Consider the following 16,874-nt stretch of genomic DNA (forward strand, 5'->3'; position numbering starts at 1 on the left):
GTGTGGTGCACTCCTCAGCGCAGTTTCCCTCTCTGTTACGACATCACGTCTTGACGTGGGGGCGGGACAGAGAGAGAAGTCTACTGCGCATTTGCAGGTGAGTCGGTCACTTGCCATTTTTATGTTTGTTGTAAACCACATATATTGATTTGATTTGTGGTATATTAAATAAAGTTGAACCTTAACCTTAGAAATTAGCCTCTCTGTGGAGATATGACTTGGCCACCGTTTGGAAAACAGGATACTGGGCTACATGGATTATTGGTCTGACCCAGTATGGCTACTCTTATGTTCTTAGCTGTCACTCCAAATGTGGCGCAAAGTCAGCCATTGTAAAAGCACTGTGGCTTTTAATTTGTTTTCATTAGCTGAGGTCCATGTGTGCGGAGGCTATTTTGCTTGGAGGTAAAATGTGGTATTTTATTATTTAAATTATATATATTCTTGCTTGGATACTATTTGGGTCTGAAGAATTTCCAGACTCTTGTGGGTGTAATGAAGATGCAGCATTTAAATCAGACTTGTAGTGTGCAGAAACTAGATTCTTTGAGAGAGGAACCTGTGGTGATTTTCACGCACAAGTACTGGTCAGCTTATGGTGTTAGTAGGGAAATGATATTACAACAAAATTAAGTTTCTATATTAGAAAAGAAATTGAGAAATATATTATTCTTGATTGTACATTTTCAGAGCATATATTCCTTGCATTCAGTAACATCAATGTACTTTTTTTTTTTTTATTCTGGATTGTGCATCAGGCTGGAATAACATCTGCAGTGTAGACCAGTGTCTAGACTTCTTTACCCTATTTTTATTAAGAATCTGTATCATGCTTGTCCTTAATCAGTTTTATAGCTAAATACAAAACAGGAAACATCTCAATTCTACTTGATCCTGATTGGGGAACCAAAATGTGCTAGACTCATTGAGAAGTCCTTGTTAAAATGGCTCTCCCAGTTGTCAGCCTGTGCTTGCAGTGGGTAATAATCTCTTGTGGGTTTAACAGAAGGCTGCTGACTGCAAGCTCTAGCAATTTCCAGTGGGCTTCATTGGTTCATATTCACACAACCAAACTTTAGTTTTTGGTTTTGACTCTGGATGAAACTGTGATAATTTTTGGCTACAGTTTCAGCAAAGTATTTATAGACAATTTGGTAGCGGTTTCGGCTGAAACAAAAAAGAAAAAACAGTTTTGGTTAGCATCTAATGTGATTGCATTGGTATCGCTGGAGCATCCAGGGCAGGGACTGCTTTGCAGATCTCTCCCTTGCTTCACTTCTTTCTTGGCCTCTGGCTGGGATGCTGCTGCTACTGTATATTTTTCTTTTAGAGTGCCAGCATCCTTTTGGAGGTGGTCAGATGCAAGGGGAGGAGGCTTCTTGAGCCAATGCCTAAACTAGCAGGACAGTGATCACAAGCTGCGGTTACTTATGTTTTTGGTGTAATGACTTTACCCTCTTTCCTCCATTTCAAAATTCTCTGTGGGCTGCCTAACAGAAGCTCTACCTCTTAAGCCAAATGGTCTATGCTTAGTCTCCTTTATGTGCTCTGAATGTTAAGTCTGTCTTATGTCCTGGGGTGCTTCCCCAGGCCTGTTCTGACTCCATTTTGGTTTGGGATCATTTTTTGGGTTTCTTCTGTGCTCACACTTCCACCTGATTTTGTTTTAAATATGTCTTTATTGTATATGTGATTATATTTGTTTCAGTTTTGCTTTCTGGTTCCTTTTTTGTTTGTGGTGTTGTTGCTTATTTTCTGTTGTAAGGAAGGTTGAATACAGAAAGATGTTATAGTAGAAGGAAAAGCTGGTATTGAATCTTCAGTTTGCAGAAACCTTAGAGTTTGGGTTACCATACGTCCGGATTCCCCAAGACAGGTCCTCTTTTTCAGGAGACTGTCGGAGATCCGGTTGATTTTTACCAGCCTGCCTGTTCATCCGGGTTTTTGGGCAGACTGACTGGTGGGCCTCAGGGTGCCCTCTCCTTGCTTACCTTAATGCTCCCTGATGGTCTAGTGGCCTCTTTGGGACAGGAAAGAACATCACTCTTTCATGTCCATGGCTGCTGAGACTTCCACAGAAGTCTTGTAAGGCCACAACTTGAAGTCTCAGCAGCCATTTTGAAGCGGCGCCTGCAGCAATTGGGTCAGTGGCATCGCTAGGCAGGAAATAACCCCACTCTTTCCTGATGTTACTGAATGCAAGGAATATATGCTCTAAAAATTTACAATCAAGAATAATACATTTCTCAATTTCTTTTCTAATATAGAAACTTAATTTTGTTGTAATATCATTTCCCTACTAACACCAGATTCGATTCCCACTGCAGCTCCTTGTGACTCTGGGCACGTCACTTAACCCTCCATTGCCCCCGGTACAAAATAAGTACCTGAATATATGTAAACCGCTTTGAATATAGTTGCAAAAACCTCAAAGGCGGTATATCATTTCCCTTCCCTTCCCATTCCCTTCCTGCCAGCACCACTTCAAGATGGCTTCCGAGACTTCAAGCAGTGGCCTTGCAAGACTAGGCCCTGGTGGCCACTAGATCACCAGAGCACAATAAGTTATGTGAGGTGAGGGAGGGAGCTGTGTTAAAAAAAAGTTGGTTGGAGGGAGGCTAGAAGAAAGATTGGGGAGGGGGACTTAACGTACATGGTGGGGGGGGGAGGGAAAAGGAGGAAATACAGCATATGGGTAGAAGAGAATGGAGAGGCGAGGGGGGAGATATGTTGCTCATGTATGGGAGGGAATGGGGGGCATTCTCATGGATGTTTAGAAATGTACATCTTTTTATTATGTATTTAGCAGAGTACGGAAGAAAATGCATTTGTGTTACTTTACCAGTATTTTTACATCTTGTAGCACCTGGCTTTCTTTGGGGGTCAAGATGACTGTGCAGCACGGGGACGGGGCTGCATTTTATTTTGTCCTTTTTTTTTTTTCTTTTTTGTCATGGCAAATATGGTAACCCCACTTGGAGTTCCTCATCTTCATTGCAGTTTTCTTATTTTGGTTCATTGAAGCCCCCCCCCCCCCCCAGTTGGTTGCCTGTTGGCTCAGAGGATTTCTGTCTGTTTTTCAGTGAACGCATTAGCATGCGTCAATCCCAAGTGGATAAATTGTATGCTGGTCTGAAGGATCTGTCTGAGGAAAGAAGGGGCAAACTGGATGAGAGACACCGGCTCTTTCAGTTGAACCGGGAGGTGGATGACTTGGAGCAGTGGATTGCTGAGAGGGAAGTGGTGGCAGGATCACATGAGCTAGGGCAAGACTATGAGCATGTTACAGTAAGTTCCTCAGCATCTGTTTAACATGTCACACACTCTGCTTGATGGCCAACAGCCCACAGAGTGCTGCATGCTTGTGATTGTAAAATGGGATGAGATGCATGTCAAATGATTTTCATAAGAGGTGGGCAGAAAAACTATGATTCACAATCCAAACTCCATCCATATTCTGGGTATTTGTCAGTAATGTTAACTAGTTGTGATGATAAAAGGCCAAGTAATGAGGAGTGGGGAGACTTGTAATCTCATAAATCCCACCCTTCTGGAAATGCGCAAATGAGTGGTGTTTGACATCATAATTACTGATCTCTTAATTTTCAAGTGGTTCATTCCTTGCCTTTGCGCTTTTGTAAATGAGTTCCTTCCACTGATACTATTGTTAACACAGTAGGTATCGACAAATTATAAATATTTCAAAAGGGAAACTCTCCTTCTTATTCTCTTGTCGATAGCAATATGTAAATGGAGGAGATACATACACAGAATCAACAGCTTCGTTTAAACTGACCAAAAAGTGCATTCATTTGATCAATAAAGAGGTGTTGCCTCAAGAAGTCCCCAGCCCTATTTTATATATATATGAAGGGCTCCAGGGGACTGGATTTCTTCATCATCGGCAACAACACTTTGTAGAAAGCAGCCGCTACCTACAATATTATTCTTTCTTTCTTTTTTACTTTTTCTATTTTTTCTATTGGGCCGATTATAAAGTTAACGGCTACTTAACTTGCATATGGTCCCATCCTTCTCAAAGTAAGTTGTATTCATAGCGCGACCCAGACCGACAATGGCCAGCGTTTCGTTGCCTGCGTCAGGGTCAAAGGGATTCGCGTACAACTCCGTCAAAGGATATCTTATCTACAACGGACCAATAGAAAAAATAGAAAAAGTAAAAAAAAAAGAAAGAATAATATTGTAGGTAGCGGCTGCTTTCTACAAAGTGTTGTTGCCGATGATGAAGAAATCCAGTCCCCTGGAGCCCTTCATATATATATAAAATAGGGCTGGGGACTTCTTGAGGCAACACCTCTTTATTGATCAAATGAATGCACTTTTTGGTCAGTTTAAACGAAACACAGTAGGTATAACAGAAAATGATCATGGAAACTTGTAGAAGGTAGTGTGTACAGGATGATGTATGCAGGATGGAATTTCATTGAAGATGGATGTTTACATTTCAGATGCTACAGGAGAGATTCCGGGAGTTTGCCAGGGACACAGGAAACATTGGGCAGGAGCGCGTGGACACAGTTAACCACATGGCAGATGATCTGATCAATTCAGGGCATTCAGACGCTGCCACAATTGCAGAGTGGAAGGATGGCCTCAATGAGGCATGGGCTGACCTCCTAGAGCTGATCGACACCAGGACACAGATTCTAGCTGCCTCTTATGAATTGCACAAGTTTTATCATGATGCCAAGGAGATCTTTGGCCGCATTCAGGACAAACACAAGAAGCTCCCAGAAGAACTGGGCAGAGATCAGAACACAGTAGAGGCACTACAGAGGATGCACACAACCTTTGAACACGACATTCAGGCCTTGGGAACACAGGTGAGCACTCAATGCTGTCACAGGTCCTTCATAGTTCATTTGTGGGTATGGGTTGGAATCGAGCTTCAGCTGCTAAGCTGGTACAACAGGGAAATGCATTTTATCCAGGGTTATGGAGTCTATACACCAAACCTTCCACTCTGACTCCGACTCCTACTATGTATAGTAATTCTAAGAGAAATTTGATTAATTACAGAAACATAAGATATTTCTTTCTGCATAATTAGGATTAATAGACAAAAAAAATTTATTTATTTGAAGTTTGACCAAAGAACCTAAATATGTATATATATAATATATATATATAATATATATATATAATAAATTTGCCATATACTATAATGTTATAAGTTTCGACTTTGAAACTAGTCAGTACATTTTTACATTTTGGCTCCACAGCCCTGATTTTATCATGATCATTTTCCCCTCTCTGACTTCAGTTGCTGTAGGTATATTCACGAAAAACCATTAGTACAGGGCCTCCCAATCCCTGCTTGGGAATCTCACGGACGATTAGTTTTTTAACATAGTCATAATGAATGTATATGAGATTGCATACATTGGAGTCCTGTTTTATGCAGATATATTTCATGCATACTGATTGTGGCTATTCTGAAAATCCAATTAGTTTGGAGGGTCCCAAGGACAGGTTTGGAAGTCGGCCTCTACTGCTTGAATATGTGGGACTAACTTGGTCAGTTTGGGCTGAATTCTTTGGATGACTGTCATTAGACCCATTGAAAACATAATTTCTGTAATGTCTGTTTCCAAACAAAATTGCTGATTTGCGTATCAACAGCAAGCAGAACAATGTCTGGGTTATATTAATAAAGAGAAGTTTGTCACAGCTATCATTGCTTCTAAATTGGATACCTACTGGTTCCCCAATTATGGAAACATTTTGGAGAAATGTTTTGTTTTCTGCAGGAGGTGTCACAAATCCACAAATTGATCTGTTGCCTCATTATGTCAAGTCACATCATCTTGAAGAGCAATTAAACAAATTATACTGCAGAATTATATACATTCTGAAGATCATGTCTGTCAGTATGCCAACATGAAAATTATGTGGTAACAGGATAACAATGAGCTATTTAACCAGCATCAAAATACAGACTATTAATACATAGCTGGAGAAAAAGATCTAAGACTGCATAAATGAAGCAGCAGCAAGTTTAGCCCATTAAAGATATTTTTAAGGAAAATTTATGATTTAAAACTGAAGATGTAAAACTGGGAATTTCAAACCTTCTTAACTTAAATTCTAAATATCCAAATTAGTTTGAAATAATGGTTTTGAAGGTGTGACACTTTGTAACTCCAGAATTCCACAATCGGGATCGTTTCTAATAAATCAACAGGGAATCTCAAACCATGAGGTTTGAGGTTCCCTGTTGATTTATTAGAAACGATCCCGATTGTGGAATTCTGGAGTTACAAAGTGTCACACCTTCAAAACCATGATTTAAAACTGATACATTGTGTTCTATCTGTGGAGAAAATGGAAGCAACAGGGTAGAAAAAGAACAGTATTGTAATTCTTTTGCCTTTTTTTTTCCAGCTGTAACCTCACAGTGCATGCAAAAAGCTACATATTAGAGCTGTGTGCCAATGGCTGAGCGCACAGCTTGTAACTCAAAGCTAATGTGGAAGTTTTGCTTTCCAAGGCAGTAAACTAATGGCATGCAAATTACAGCAGCATTAAAAGCTGTATGCTGTCAGGAAAATATAGCACACAGTGCGGCAGTAATATGCACCCATGAAAGTCCCTCTTCCTGTCAGTCTATGAACAGTTATAGGTTCACACACTGACAGGAAGGGAGACATTTTAATGCTAGGTCTGCATCTCCTCTCTCTTCTCCCGCACACCCCCCCCCCCCCCAAATCCCCAAATTATCCCCTAGTAACATAGTAACATCAGCCTGTCACCTGTCACAAAACACCTAGCCACCAGCCTGGGATTACCCCTAGCCACTTAGAGGGTCTATCCCCAGCATAGCTCAGGCCCACCTGCACCTGCCGCTTATGCGGCACCCTCCTCCCACCAACTGGGTTACAACCGCTTCTGGGCGAGTCTCCTGCCGTCAAATTAACCCCAGTGATTTCTAGGGTACAGTCACCTGCTGTGCCCTTTCCACATGCACAGTAGTGCTTTGTGTGTTACATGTATCTTAAGGTATATACTATAATAATTACAAACCTGATCATAAGAAGAGAGTGCATTCTTATGTTCAAATCTTTTAATTGATCATTTCAAATACATCAAAAGTCTGTTTCAGTATTAACAATCATCAAAAACGTCCCTAGAACCTACCCTTCCCCTAAGAACAAATAAAATGCAGAACCCCAAGAAACACCCAGTTGCTCCAACACAAGATAACTTCAACGTAGGGGAGACTGGATTCTATCTCACCGATCCATACTAGACAAGTGTTCTGGAGGTATTCCAAAAGGCAGTAAAAAAATAGAAAAGGGGGGGGGGGGAACACACCTACCCACCCACCCACCACATACTAATACCATCAGATGGTAGAGAAAGAAAGTACATAAGGGTCCTAGACAAGTAGAAACTGGGTTTTTTTTTTCTATTTTAAAGACATCCTACCCCTGTATATTTCCCAGCCCCAATAGGGAAGGGTAATCTACACTCGTCCATACACTAAGGATATCTTCTTTTTTTTTTTTTCCCAGCATACCTTTCTTGAGTACTAGAAGGCAGTTCCCCCTACCCCATAGCACAAAGACCTCAAATCTGTCTAAAATTAAACCTGCTGCTGACAGGGTATCTAAAAGATGTTCCAAATCAACTATCACTGTCCAGAAAAATTTCACCTTGGAGCATTCCCAAAAAGCATGAAAAAAAAAGAATTGGAAACTTGCATACATTTTTGAGAAAAATGGATTTTACCTGACCAATGTGGAAAATTTGTACTTGAGTAATGTGTGTCCTGTGAAGTACCCAAAATGACACTTCAAAAAGCCACATTAACCACCAAATCCGATATATGTGAAATTAATTTAAGAAAGTCCAGAGAAACACTTAATTTCTTCAAATCCGAACACCAGTGAGCTGTCAGTTCTTCCACATTTTTGAGGGGCAGTATAACTAGAAGAGATCTATGGAGTTCATATATCGAAAGGTTATCCCTCCAGACCTTTGCAAAAAAAAGATAGAAATTTCTCAGTATGCCATGTAGCCAGTGCAGCTCTCCCTACTGTGGATAAATGTTTCAATTGGGCATAGGCAAAAATATTCCACAGACCTACAAAGTTCCCCCTCCCAGCATCACTAACGGCAACAAAGTACCATCTATTTGCAGAACATGCTCTAAATGGGAAAGGCCTCTCCCTTCCCTCCCAATTACAAAAAGTCCCATTATCATTCCCTGGGGGAAGCCAAGCATTTCTTCAAAGAGGAAGGTCTAATACTACCAAATCAATAGCCCAGTATTGGGTCATATCATGCCAAAGGCCCCGCAAGGGTCGAAAAAGGTATACCGTATTTTTCGGACTATAAGACGCACTTTTTTCCCCCAAAATTTGGGAGGAAAATGGGGGGTGCGTCTTATAGTCCGAAGGTAGCGAGTTCGGGATCGCCCTCCCCTACTTACGTGACGCGATGTTCCCTGGTGGTCTAGTGACGTCGGGGCAGGAAAGAGCCCCCTCTTTCCTGCCCAGCGCGCTGCTCTCCGTCCTCCTGACTGGTTCCTGACGGTCTCGGCGAGATTCAAAATGGTACTTTGGCATAAATATATGGGAATAAGTTTTAAGGGAGCCTGTAACTAAAAAAAAGAAAAAAAAATGATGCCAAGGTAAAAGTAATCTTATTCAACTTGTACTGGAGTGTCTAAAAAAAAAAAAAAAAAAAAAAAGGTCCTTTTTGGATTCTTAATCACCTGCTATGGTCACTCATCCTTCTCTAGCCTTGTCCACTTCAACTCCGTAAAATAATATATGATGGAACATATCCTTCTCTTTTTTTCTGTTAAATAAGTTGCCTTGTGTAGTACCTTGTCCTCTCTCTAGCTTTGTGGACTGGAATGGCAGATTTATTAGGAATATTTTCCTTTGTTTTTTCTTTTAATTGTATAATTAAATTATCCAACTATGCCTTTAATTTATAGATCTGCCATTTTCTGTTACAAGATTTGATTATCTTGGAATTTATTATATAATCTTATATAAAAAAAAGTAATTAAAAAAAACAAACAAAAACCAGTTCCCAAGTTGATGACGTAAACAAGCTTGGTTATTTTTGTTCAAATCTGGTAATCCCATCCCTCCGTTCTGCCAAGTAACCAAAAGCATTCTCAATGGCATTCTAGGTTTTTTTTTCTTCCCCTAACAAAATTTGGAAACTGAGGTATTAAAGCTTCAAATCCTTTTTAAGCAATTTGAGGAGTAGCATTTGAAAGACAGGTTGTGTTAAGCAAGTGATGTTGAATTTATACAGATGGGTTAGATAGATTTGAAATTTGCACCCCTAAATATTGGTGGTAGCCGATGATGAATGTCAGTCAGTGGTGTCCTAATATGAAAAAAGGTACCCTGGGCTTATGAGGCTACATATAATTAAAAGATATTATATTAGTTCAAAGACTCATTAAAACCTTTGTGATTTGGAGCAATTAGATAGTATTTAAGTTTCTGATTTTATATTGCTCTATGCAGTTTTGAATTGGTTTGCTGTACCCCTAAATATTTGAAAGAATTTGAGGCCCATCTCAGAGGAAACGTTCACGCCCACTCTGACACACCACGTCCGAAGAAGCTAGTACCACTGATTTACACAGATTAAACTTAAATCTAGAAAAGTCACTGTATTCTGTGAATATCTCTATCAAAGCTAAATGGGTTGAGGGTAAGTGAGACGTACAAGGAGGTTGTCAGCAAAAACCAATATTTTAAATTCTGATCTTTTAAAATGTATCCCCCATATTACCGAATTAGTACTATCCCATAAAAAGGGTTTCAGTACTAGTATAAATAAAAGTGGTGACAAAGAACATCCCTGGTGCATGCCCTGGCGAACACAAAACTGCATTGAACAAAGTCCATTGACTCACATCAAGGCCTTAGGATCTGAATACAGCATGTTCACCACCACATCTTTAAGGAACCTGTGTATCCCATAATACTGTAGCACTACAAAAAGAAAATTCCAGTTAACAGAGTCAAACACCTTCTCTGTGTCAAAACTAATAAGCAGAGAAGACATTCCGTGTACCTCCTCCAAAGAGGTCAAAATAGTCTGTATATTCTTAGCATAACGCCCCATGCATGACTCCACTTGGGACTCCTCCATTAAGCTAGGTAAAATCTGGGCGAGCCGATTGGCTAAAAGTTTTGAAAATGGTTTAATATCAAAGTTCAACAAAGATATTGGATGATACGAATCTGGAGAAAGTGGATATCACCCTGGCTTCAATAGAGCAATCATTTGTGCTGTTTTTAAAGATTCACATAGAACTTTGTCTCAAACCATTCAATTAAATAAATTTAACAAGGGGACCCCAATTTTATTAGAGAGAAGTTTATAAAATTCTGCCCGGTAGCCATCCGGCCCTGGTGCTTAATATAACACTTTATTGCAGGGTTAGCATAAGTTTCCCCTCCAAAATGGGGGCATTTAAAAGCTCCAGCTGTGTTTCAGAAATGTTAGGTACATTTAAATTGTCCAAATACATGGTTCTATCTAAAGATCCGCCTACCATTGGTGCTTAAAGAGACTCATTGTTTAAAATTTTAATTGATTTCAGTGTCTGAATTTATCCTATGACTATTGTGGACCTGTAGCTGTAAATTTTGGAGAGGCCTTTTTTAGTCCTCACTAAATGGGCCAGCAGTTTACCGCTCGTTCTCCTGTGTAGAAAGAGCTGATGTTTGTAATGTAGCATTGATTTGGTGGCTCTCTTGTGTAAGAGTTCATTCAAAGTTGCTTGAGTTGCTTGGAGATTCTGTTCATGAATAGCAGTAGGATGTTGCCCAAACTTCATCCTGTCTTTCCTCGCTTGACATTATAGCATCAAAATCTCCTAGTCTCTCATTTTCCTCTTACGAGACTCTGATTTCACCTCTGAGGACTGCTTTTGCTGTGTCCCAGTAAAGCAACGGTTGATGAGTATGTATGCAGTTATGGGTCTTGGAAGTCTTCCCATTTTTCACTTTAAAAAGTACAAACAATTGGATCCCAATAAACATCCAGTGGGAATCTCCAAGGAGGACCAACATTCCATGGGGGGGGGGGCCCAATCCATCCCAATCAGAGAAGCTCCAGACAAACCAATGACTGCTGATGACAATCTAGAAAATGAAGCCCTGGAAATAATGTATTCTGGGTTGGATAGTGGGCACAAGACAAATGAGTAAAGTCTCTTTCATCTGGATGGAGGACCCTCCATGCATCTACTAAATCAAGAGTGCTGCAAAAGCAGACTCTTAGAATAAACAACTCTTTTGTGAGACTTTGTATGAGATTTATCTAGCATTGGATTCTATATTGTATTAAAATCCCCATCAATGATGATAGGATAGTCTAAAAAAAAAAGAGTGGAGCCTCTATCAGCTTACAGAAAAAAAACAATTATCATATAAGTTGGGAGCATATACATTACACAATCAGCAGCTACTGTTCCAAAGTCACCCGTGCGAACAAAATGGCCATCCATGTATAATAGCATTAATTTGTAAATTGAAAACAAAAATGAGAGTGTTATAATGCCTTTGTATCGCTCCATGGTGCAACTGCATTTCGAATCCTGTGTGCAGTTCTGGTCACCACATCTCAAATGATATATAGCGGAATTAGAAAAGGACAACGAAAATGATAAAAGGGATGGGATGACTTCCCTGTGAGGTAAGGCTAAAGTGGTTAGGGCTGTTAAGCTTGGAGAAGAGACAGCTGAGTGGAGATATGATAAAGGTCATAAAAAACACTGAGTGGAGTGGAACAGGTAGATGTGAATTGCTTGTTTACTCTTTCCAGAAATACTAGGACTAGGGGACACGCAATGAAGCTGTGAGTAGTAAATTTAAAACAAACCGTAGAAAATATTTTGTCACTCAATGTGTAATTAAACTCTGAAATTTGTTACCAAAGAATGTGGTAAAAGCAGATAGCTTAGCAGGGTTTGAAAAAAAAGGTTTGGATAATTTCCTAAAAGAAAAGTCCATAAGCCATTATTTAGATTGACTTGGGGAAAATCCACTGCTAATTTCTGGGGTATTGTCAAGTACTTGTAATCTGGGTTGGCCACTGTTGGAAACAGGATACTGGGCTTGATGGACCTTCAATCTGTTCCAGTATGGCAATGCTAAAAAAAAAAAAGAGAGAGAGAGATGATAACCCCCTGCCTTACGTGGATAGCCAGAGATTTCACTGTAGTTCCTACCCACCATTTCTGGAAATTTTTTTAATGTTCTTCGTTGATAGATGTAATAATGCAATATCTATTTTCTTTCTGTTCAACATTTGTAAAATGTTTTTGTCCTTTTACTGTGGACATCGCTTCAGGAAAAAATTTGCTAAGTCATTGCTCCCAAAATTCTTTATGTAAAAATAAACCAGAAGTAGATGAATGTCATTGAAACAAAGTAAGGAGGCATTCCAGCCATCGACCTCCCCATGATGAACACGTCAGTTGGTAAGATCAGGAGTGCAGTCCTGTTGTGTATTATACGATAAATAGTGGAAAGAACCAAACAGAATACAATTTTTTTTTTAATGAAGAAACAAATTATATAAACAGTTAAAAAAAAATAAAATAAAATTCGCCAAATCAAAAATAATGAGCCTATATAGCGTTAAGGTATATCATCTGTTGATTTAGATTCCAAAACCTTCCACCCGCTCCCTCCTCCCTCTCTTATAACTAACAATGACTTTCTGCTTCAAGACAGAAGTGACTGAGATCCCTCCCTACTTCCATCTCCCTCCAGCCAAGCCATCAGATATTGCACTCTAAATCTCAAAGTAAAACGCCAAAGAATTATCACAACTCAAAAAGGTATAACTAATAACACCCCATTGTAAAAGTAGATAAGAGAGAAAAAAATAATTGTCACTGCTAAAAGTAGAACATAGTCTCCAAATATAAGTAAGTTATGATTCCTTGCAAATATTATTTATAACTTCTGATCATCGGGGCATCTGCCTAAATCGAATTCTGTTGGGTTTTGACAAAGTCTCTCTGCATAGATTACATCTTGGATTCCAACAAATCTGTTTTTGCAGTTATGTCCTGTAGTCGGCTTTCCGTGGTGGACTCGTTTGCCAGGCGTATTTCCGGTGTTATCTCGGCCACCCAGGCCCAACTTATTCTATCAGGTTCAGGGTCCACCATCTTGGTTTCCATTCTGCAGCTTTTCACTTTCTCTTTACAAGGCAGTTTTGTGGCCATAATCCGCAGAAATTGAGACTAAGAGAAGGGAATAGGAACATAGTAAATGACTGCAGATAAAGACCTGTATGGTCCAACCAGTCGGCGCAACAAGGTAAACTCATTTTCCATGGTACATGATACTTTATATTTATACCTGAGTTTGATTTGTCCTTGCCATTCTCAGGGCACAGACCGTAGAAGTCTGCCCAGCACTGTTGTCGTACTGAAAGTTGTGAAGCTAACATCAAAGCCCCTTAAAATTTACACTTCAGCTCATCGATACCTATTCAGTCTGCCCAGCACTGGTTTTGCTTCCCAATTACCAGTGTTTCCACCCAATCTCCGCTAAGATTCAATGGATCCATTCCTTCTAAACGGGATTCCTTTGTGTTTATCCCATGCATGTTTGAATTACATTACTGTTTTCATCTCCACCACCTCCCGCGGGAAGGCATTCCATATATCCACCACCCTTTCCGTGAAAAAATACTTCTTGACATTACTCCTGAGTCTGCCCCCCCTTCAACCTCAATTCATGTCCTCTAGTTCTACCACCTTCCCGTCTCCGGAAAAGGTTCGTTTGCGGATTAATACCTTTCAAATATTTGAATGTCTTTATTATATTACCCCTGTTTCTCCTTTCCTCCAAGGTATACACGTTCAGGTCGGCAAGTCTCTCCTTGTACGGTTTGAAATGCAAATCAAGATACGGCCTCCAAAACTGAACACAGTACTCCAAGTGGGGCCTCACCAACAACTTGTAGAGGGGCATCAGCACCTCCTTTCTTCTACTGGTTATACCCCTCTCTATGCAGCCTATCGTCCTTCTGGCCACAGCCTTCACCTTGTCTCATTGTTTCTTCACCGTCAGATCCTCGGACATCAACACCCCAAGGTGTCTCTCCTGAGTCGAGCTTACTAATCTCTCCCCTTCTATTCGGTATCTCTCTTTTGGGTTTCTGCACCTCGAGTGCATCACTCTGCACTTCTTGGCATTAAATTTTAACTGTTCTAAATCACTTTTTTTACATTTTTCTTATTGCTGTGAAATTTCTAATGTGTCTAAATTATAATATTGGTGCTCAGTTTCGCATATTCCTTCATGTGACTTGTCTTCTAGAGATATGCTACATTGCACATCACTGCACCAACGCCCTGCCTACCACCCTAGTAGTATTATAATTTTCATACGTTCACATATCTCAAATTGTGAATTATACTGTTGGTTGCCATGTACTAAGCGGTTTACTTATCTCAGGGCGGGTCTTCTATCTCTTGGGTTGTGATGCAGAATTCACCTCGGCGTTACAAATGCTTTTAATTAAGTGTCCGTGACTTCTGCTCGTTCACTTCTCCTTTCTTCTTTTCAGCTCGACTTAGTTCCCAACACAAGCTGTGTTTCGCTCAGTGTTAGCGTTCTCAGGAGAACTATTTACCTCTGTTGTGGAGTTCCACAACAGAGGTAAATAGTTCTCCTGAGGACGCTAACACTGAGCGAAACACAGCTTGTGTTGGGAACTAAGTCGAGCTGAAAAGAAGAAAGGAGAAGTGAACGAGCAGAAGTCACGGACACTTAATTAAAAGCATTTGTAACTCCGAGGTGAATTCTGCACCACAACCCAAGAGATAGAAGACCCGCCCTGAGATAAGTAAACCGCTTATTACATGGCAACCAACAGTATAATTCACAATTTGAGATATGTGAACTTATGAAAATTATAATACTACTAGGGTGGTAGGCAGGGCGTTGGTGCAGTGATGTGCAATGTAGCATATCTCTAGAAGACAAGCCACACGAAGGAATATGCAAAACTGAGCACCAATATTATAATTTAGACACACAAGAAATTTCACAGCAATAAGAAAAATGTTTAAAAATAAAAGTGATTTAGAACGGTTTCTCTATATTTATTACATAAAGTAAGTTGAAACCAGAAAGAACAGACACCCTAGGAAGTGAAATTTATTAAATTTTTAACTGCCAGACCCTTGACCATTCTTCTAACGTTTGGAGATTCCTTCTCATTGTTTCTACTCCCTCCAGGTTATTCACTCTATTGGATATCTTCGTGTCATCCGCAAAAAGGCAAACCTTTCCTTCTAATCCTTCAGCAATATCTCCCACAAATATATTAAACAGAATCAGTCCCAGCACCAACCCCTGAGGAACTCCACTGCTCACCTTCCTTTCCTCCAAGCGGATTCCATTTACCACCACCCTCTGCCACCTGTTGGTCAACCAGTTTCCTATGCAGTTCACTACTTTTGGTCCTACTTTCAGCCCTTTCAGCTTATTCACGAGTCTTCTGTGGGGGACCTTATCAAAAGCTTTGCTGAAATCCAAGTATTTACATTTAGTGCTCGTCCTTCATCCAGTTTGGTCACCCAATCAAAGAAGTTGATAAGATTCATTTGGCAGGATTTTTCTTTTGTAAAGCCATGTTGCCTCGGGTCCTGTAACTCGTTGACTTCTAGAAAGTTAACTGTCCTTTCTTTCAGCAGCGACTCCATTATTTTTCCTACCACTGATATGAGACTTACCGGTCTGTAGTTTCCTACTTTCCTGTCTCCACTGTCATGAAGAGGGACCATGTCCGCTCGTCTCCAATCTCGCAGAACCTCTCCCGTCTCTAAAGATCTATTAAATAAATCTTTAAGGGGTCCCGCCAGGACATCCCTGAGCTTCAGTATCCTGGGATGTATTCCATCTGGCCCCATAGCTTTGTCCACCTTCAGATTCTCAAGCTGTTTATAAACTCTTTCTTCTGTAAACGGCGCAGTATCCACTCCATTCCCAGATATTCCCTCTGTAGTCGACTGCAATCCTCCTCCAGGATTTTCCTCCGTGAACACTGAAGAGAAGTAATGGTTTAACATGTTTGCTTTATCCTCATCACTCTCCACATATCTATTCTCATTATCTTTCAGTCTTGTAATTCCATTCCTATCTTTTCTCCTTTCTCAAATATATCTGAAAAGGTCTTGTCACCTCTCTTTACATCTTTAGCCATTTTTTCTTCCGCTTGCATTTTTGCTATCCATATTTCCTTCTTCTCTTCTTTGAGTTTAATCTGATCTTTTCTGTGATCCTCTAATTGCATTCTCTTGTACTTCTCGAACAAAGCCTCTTTGTTCGTATTTTTTCAGCTACTAGTTTGGAGAACCATATAGGCTTCCTGTTTCTCTTGTTTTTGTTTACCTTCCTTGCATAGAGATCAGTTGCCATATTTATAGCAGCCTTTAGCTTTGACCTCTGATTTTCCAGGTCTCCTATGCCTTCCCATGCCAACATCTCTTTAATCAGGTATTTGCCCATTTTATCAAAATCAGTACGTCTGAAATTCAGTACTTCGAGTTTTGTGTGTTCGCGCTCCACCTTTGCCCTTATATCAAACCATATCGTATGATGATCACTATTACATAGGTAGGTACCCACCCGGATTCGTGAGCACTAGATGCAGCATAAGTCTTCTGATGGTCCGGTACTTTTGCAGAGCAGTAAGTGGAGTTAAAAGTGCCTGGAAGGATGAGATGTTGGGCCTGGAAGCCAATCTCACTTGTGCTCGCTTCCTATTACGGTATCACATGATCTCCTGTACATTCTTTTAAAGTGCTAGGTGGGCTTTGTCAAAAGATCATGCCCTTCCTT

At 40.2% G+C, this 16,874-nt stretch overlaps 1 protein-coding gene across 2 annotated transcripts in view; it reads left to right on the top strand.

Annotated features, from left to right (window-relative positions):
• The window catches only part of SPTBN1 (spectrin beta, non-erythrocytic 1), a 547,674-nt gene that overhangs the window by 462,394 nt on the left and 68,406 nt on the right, over nt 1-16,874 (top strand). For both annotated transcript variants that reach the window (XM_030195847.1, XM_030195848.1), the window contains 2 exons: nt 3,084-3,288; nt 4,470-4,844. In XM_030195847.1, coding sequence (XP_030051707.1) covers nt 3,084-3,288; nt 4,470-4,844 — 580 coding nt within the window. The remainder of the gene's footprint in view (nt 1-3,083; nt 3,289-4,469; nt 4,845-16,874) is intronic.

This window comes from Microcaecilia unicolor, chromosome 3, assembly GCF_901765095.1.
Source record: "Microcaecilia unicolor chromosome 3, aMicUni1.1, whole genome shotgun sequence".
NCBI classification, from domain to species: Eukaryota; Metazoa; Chordata; class Amphibia; order Gymnophiona; family Siphonopidae; genus Microcaecilia; species Microcaecilia unicolor.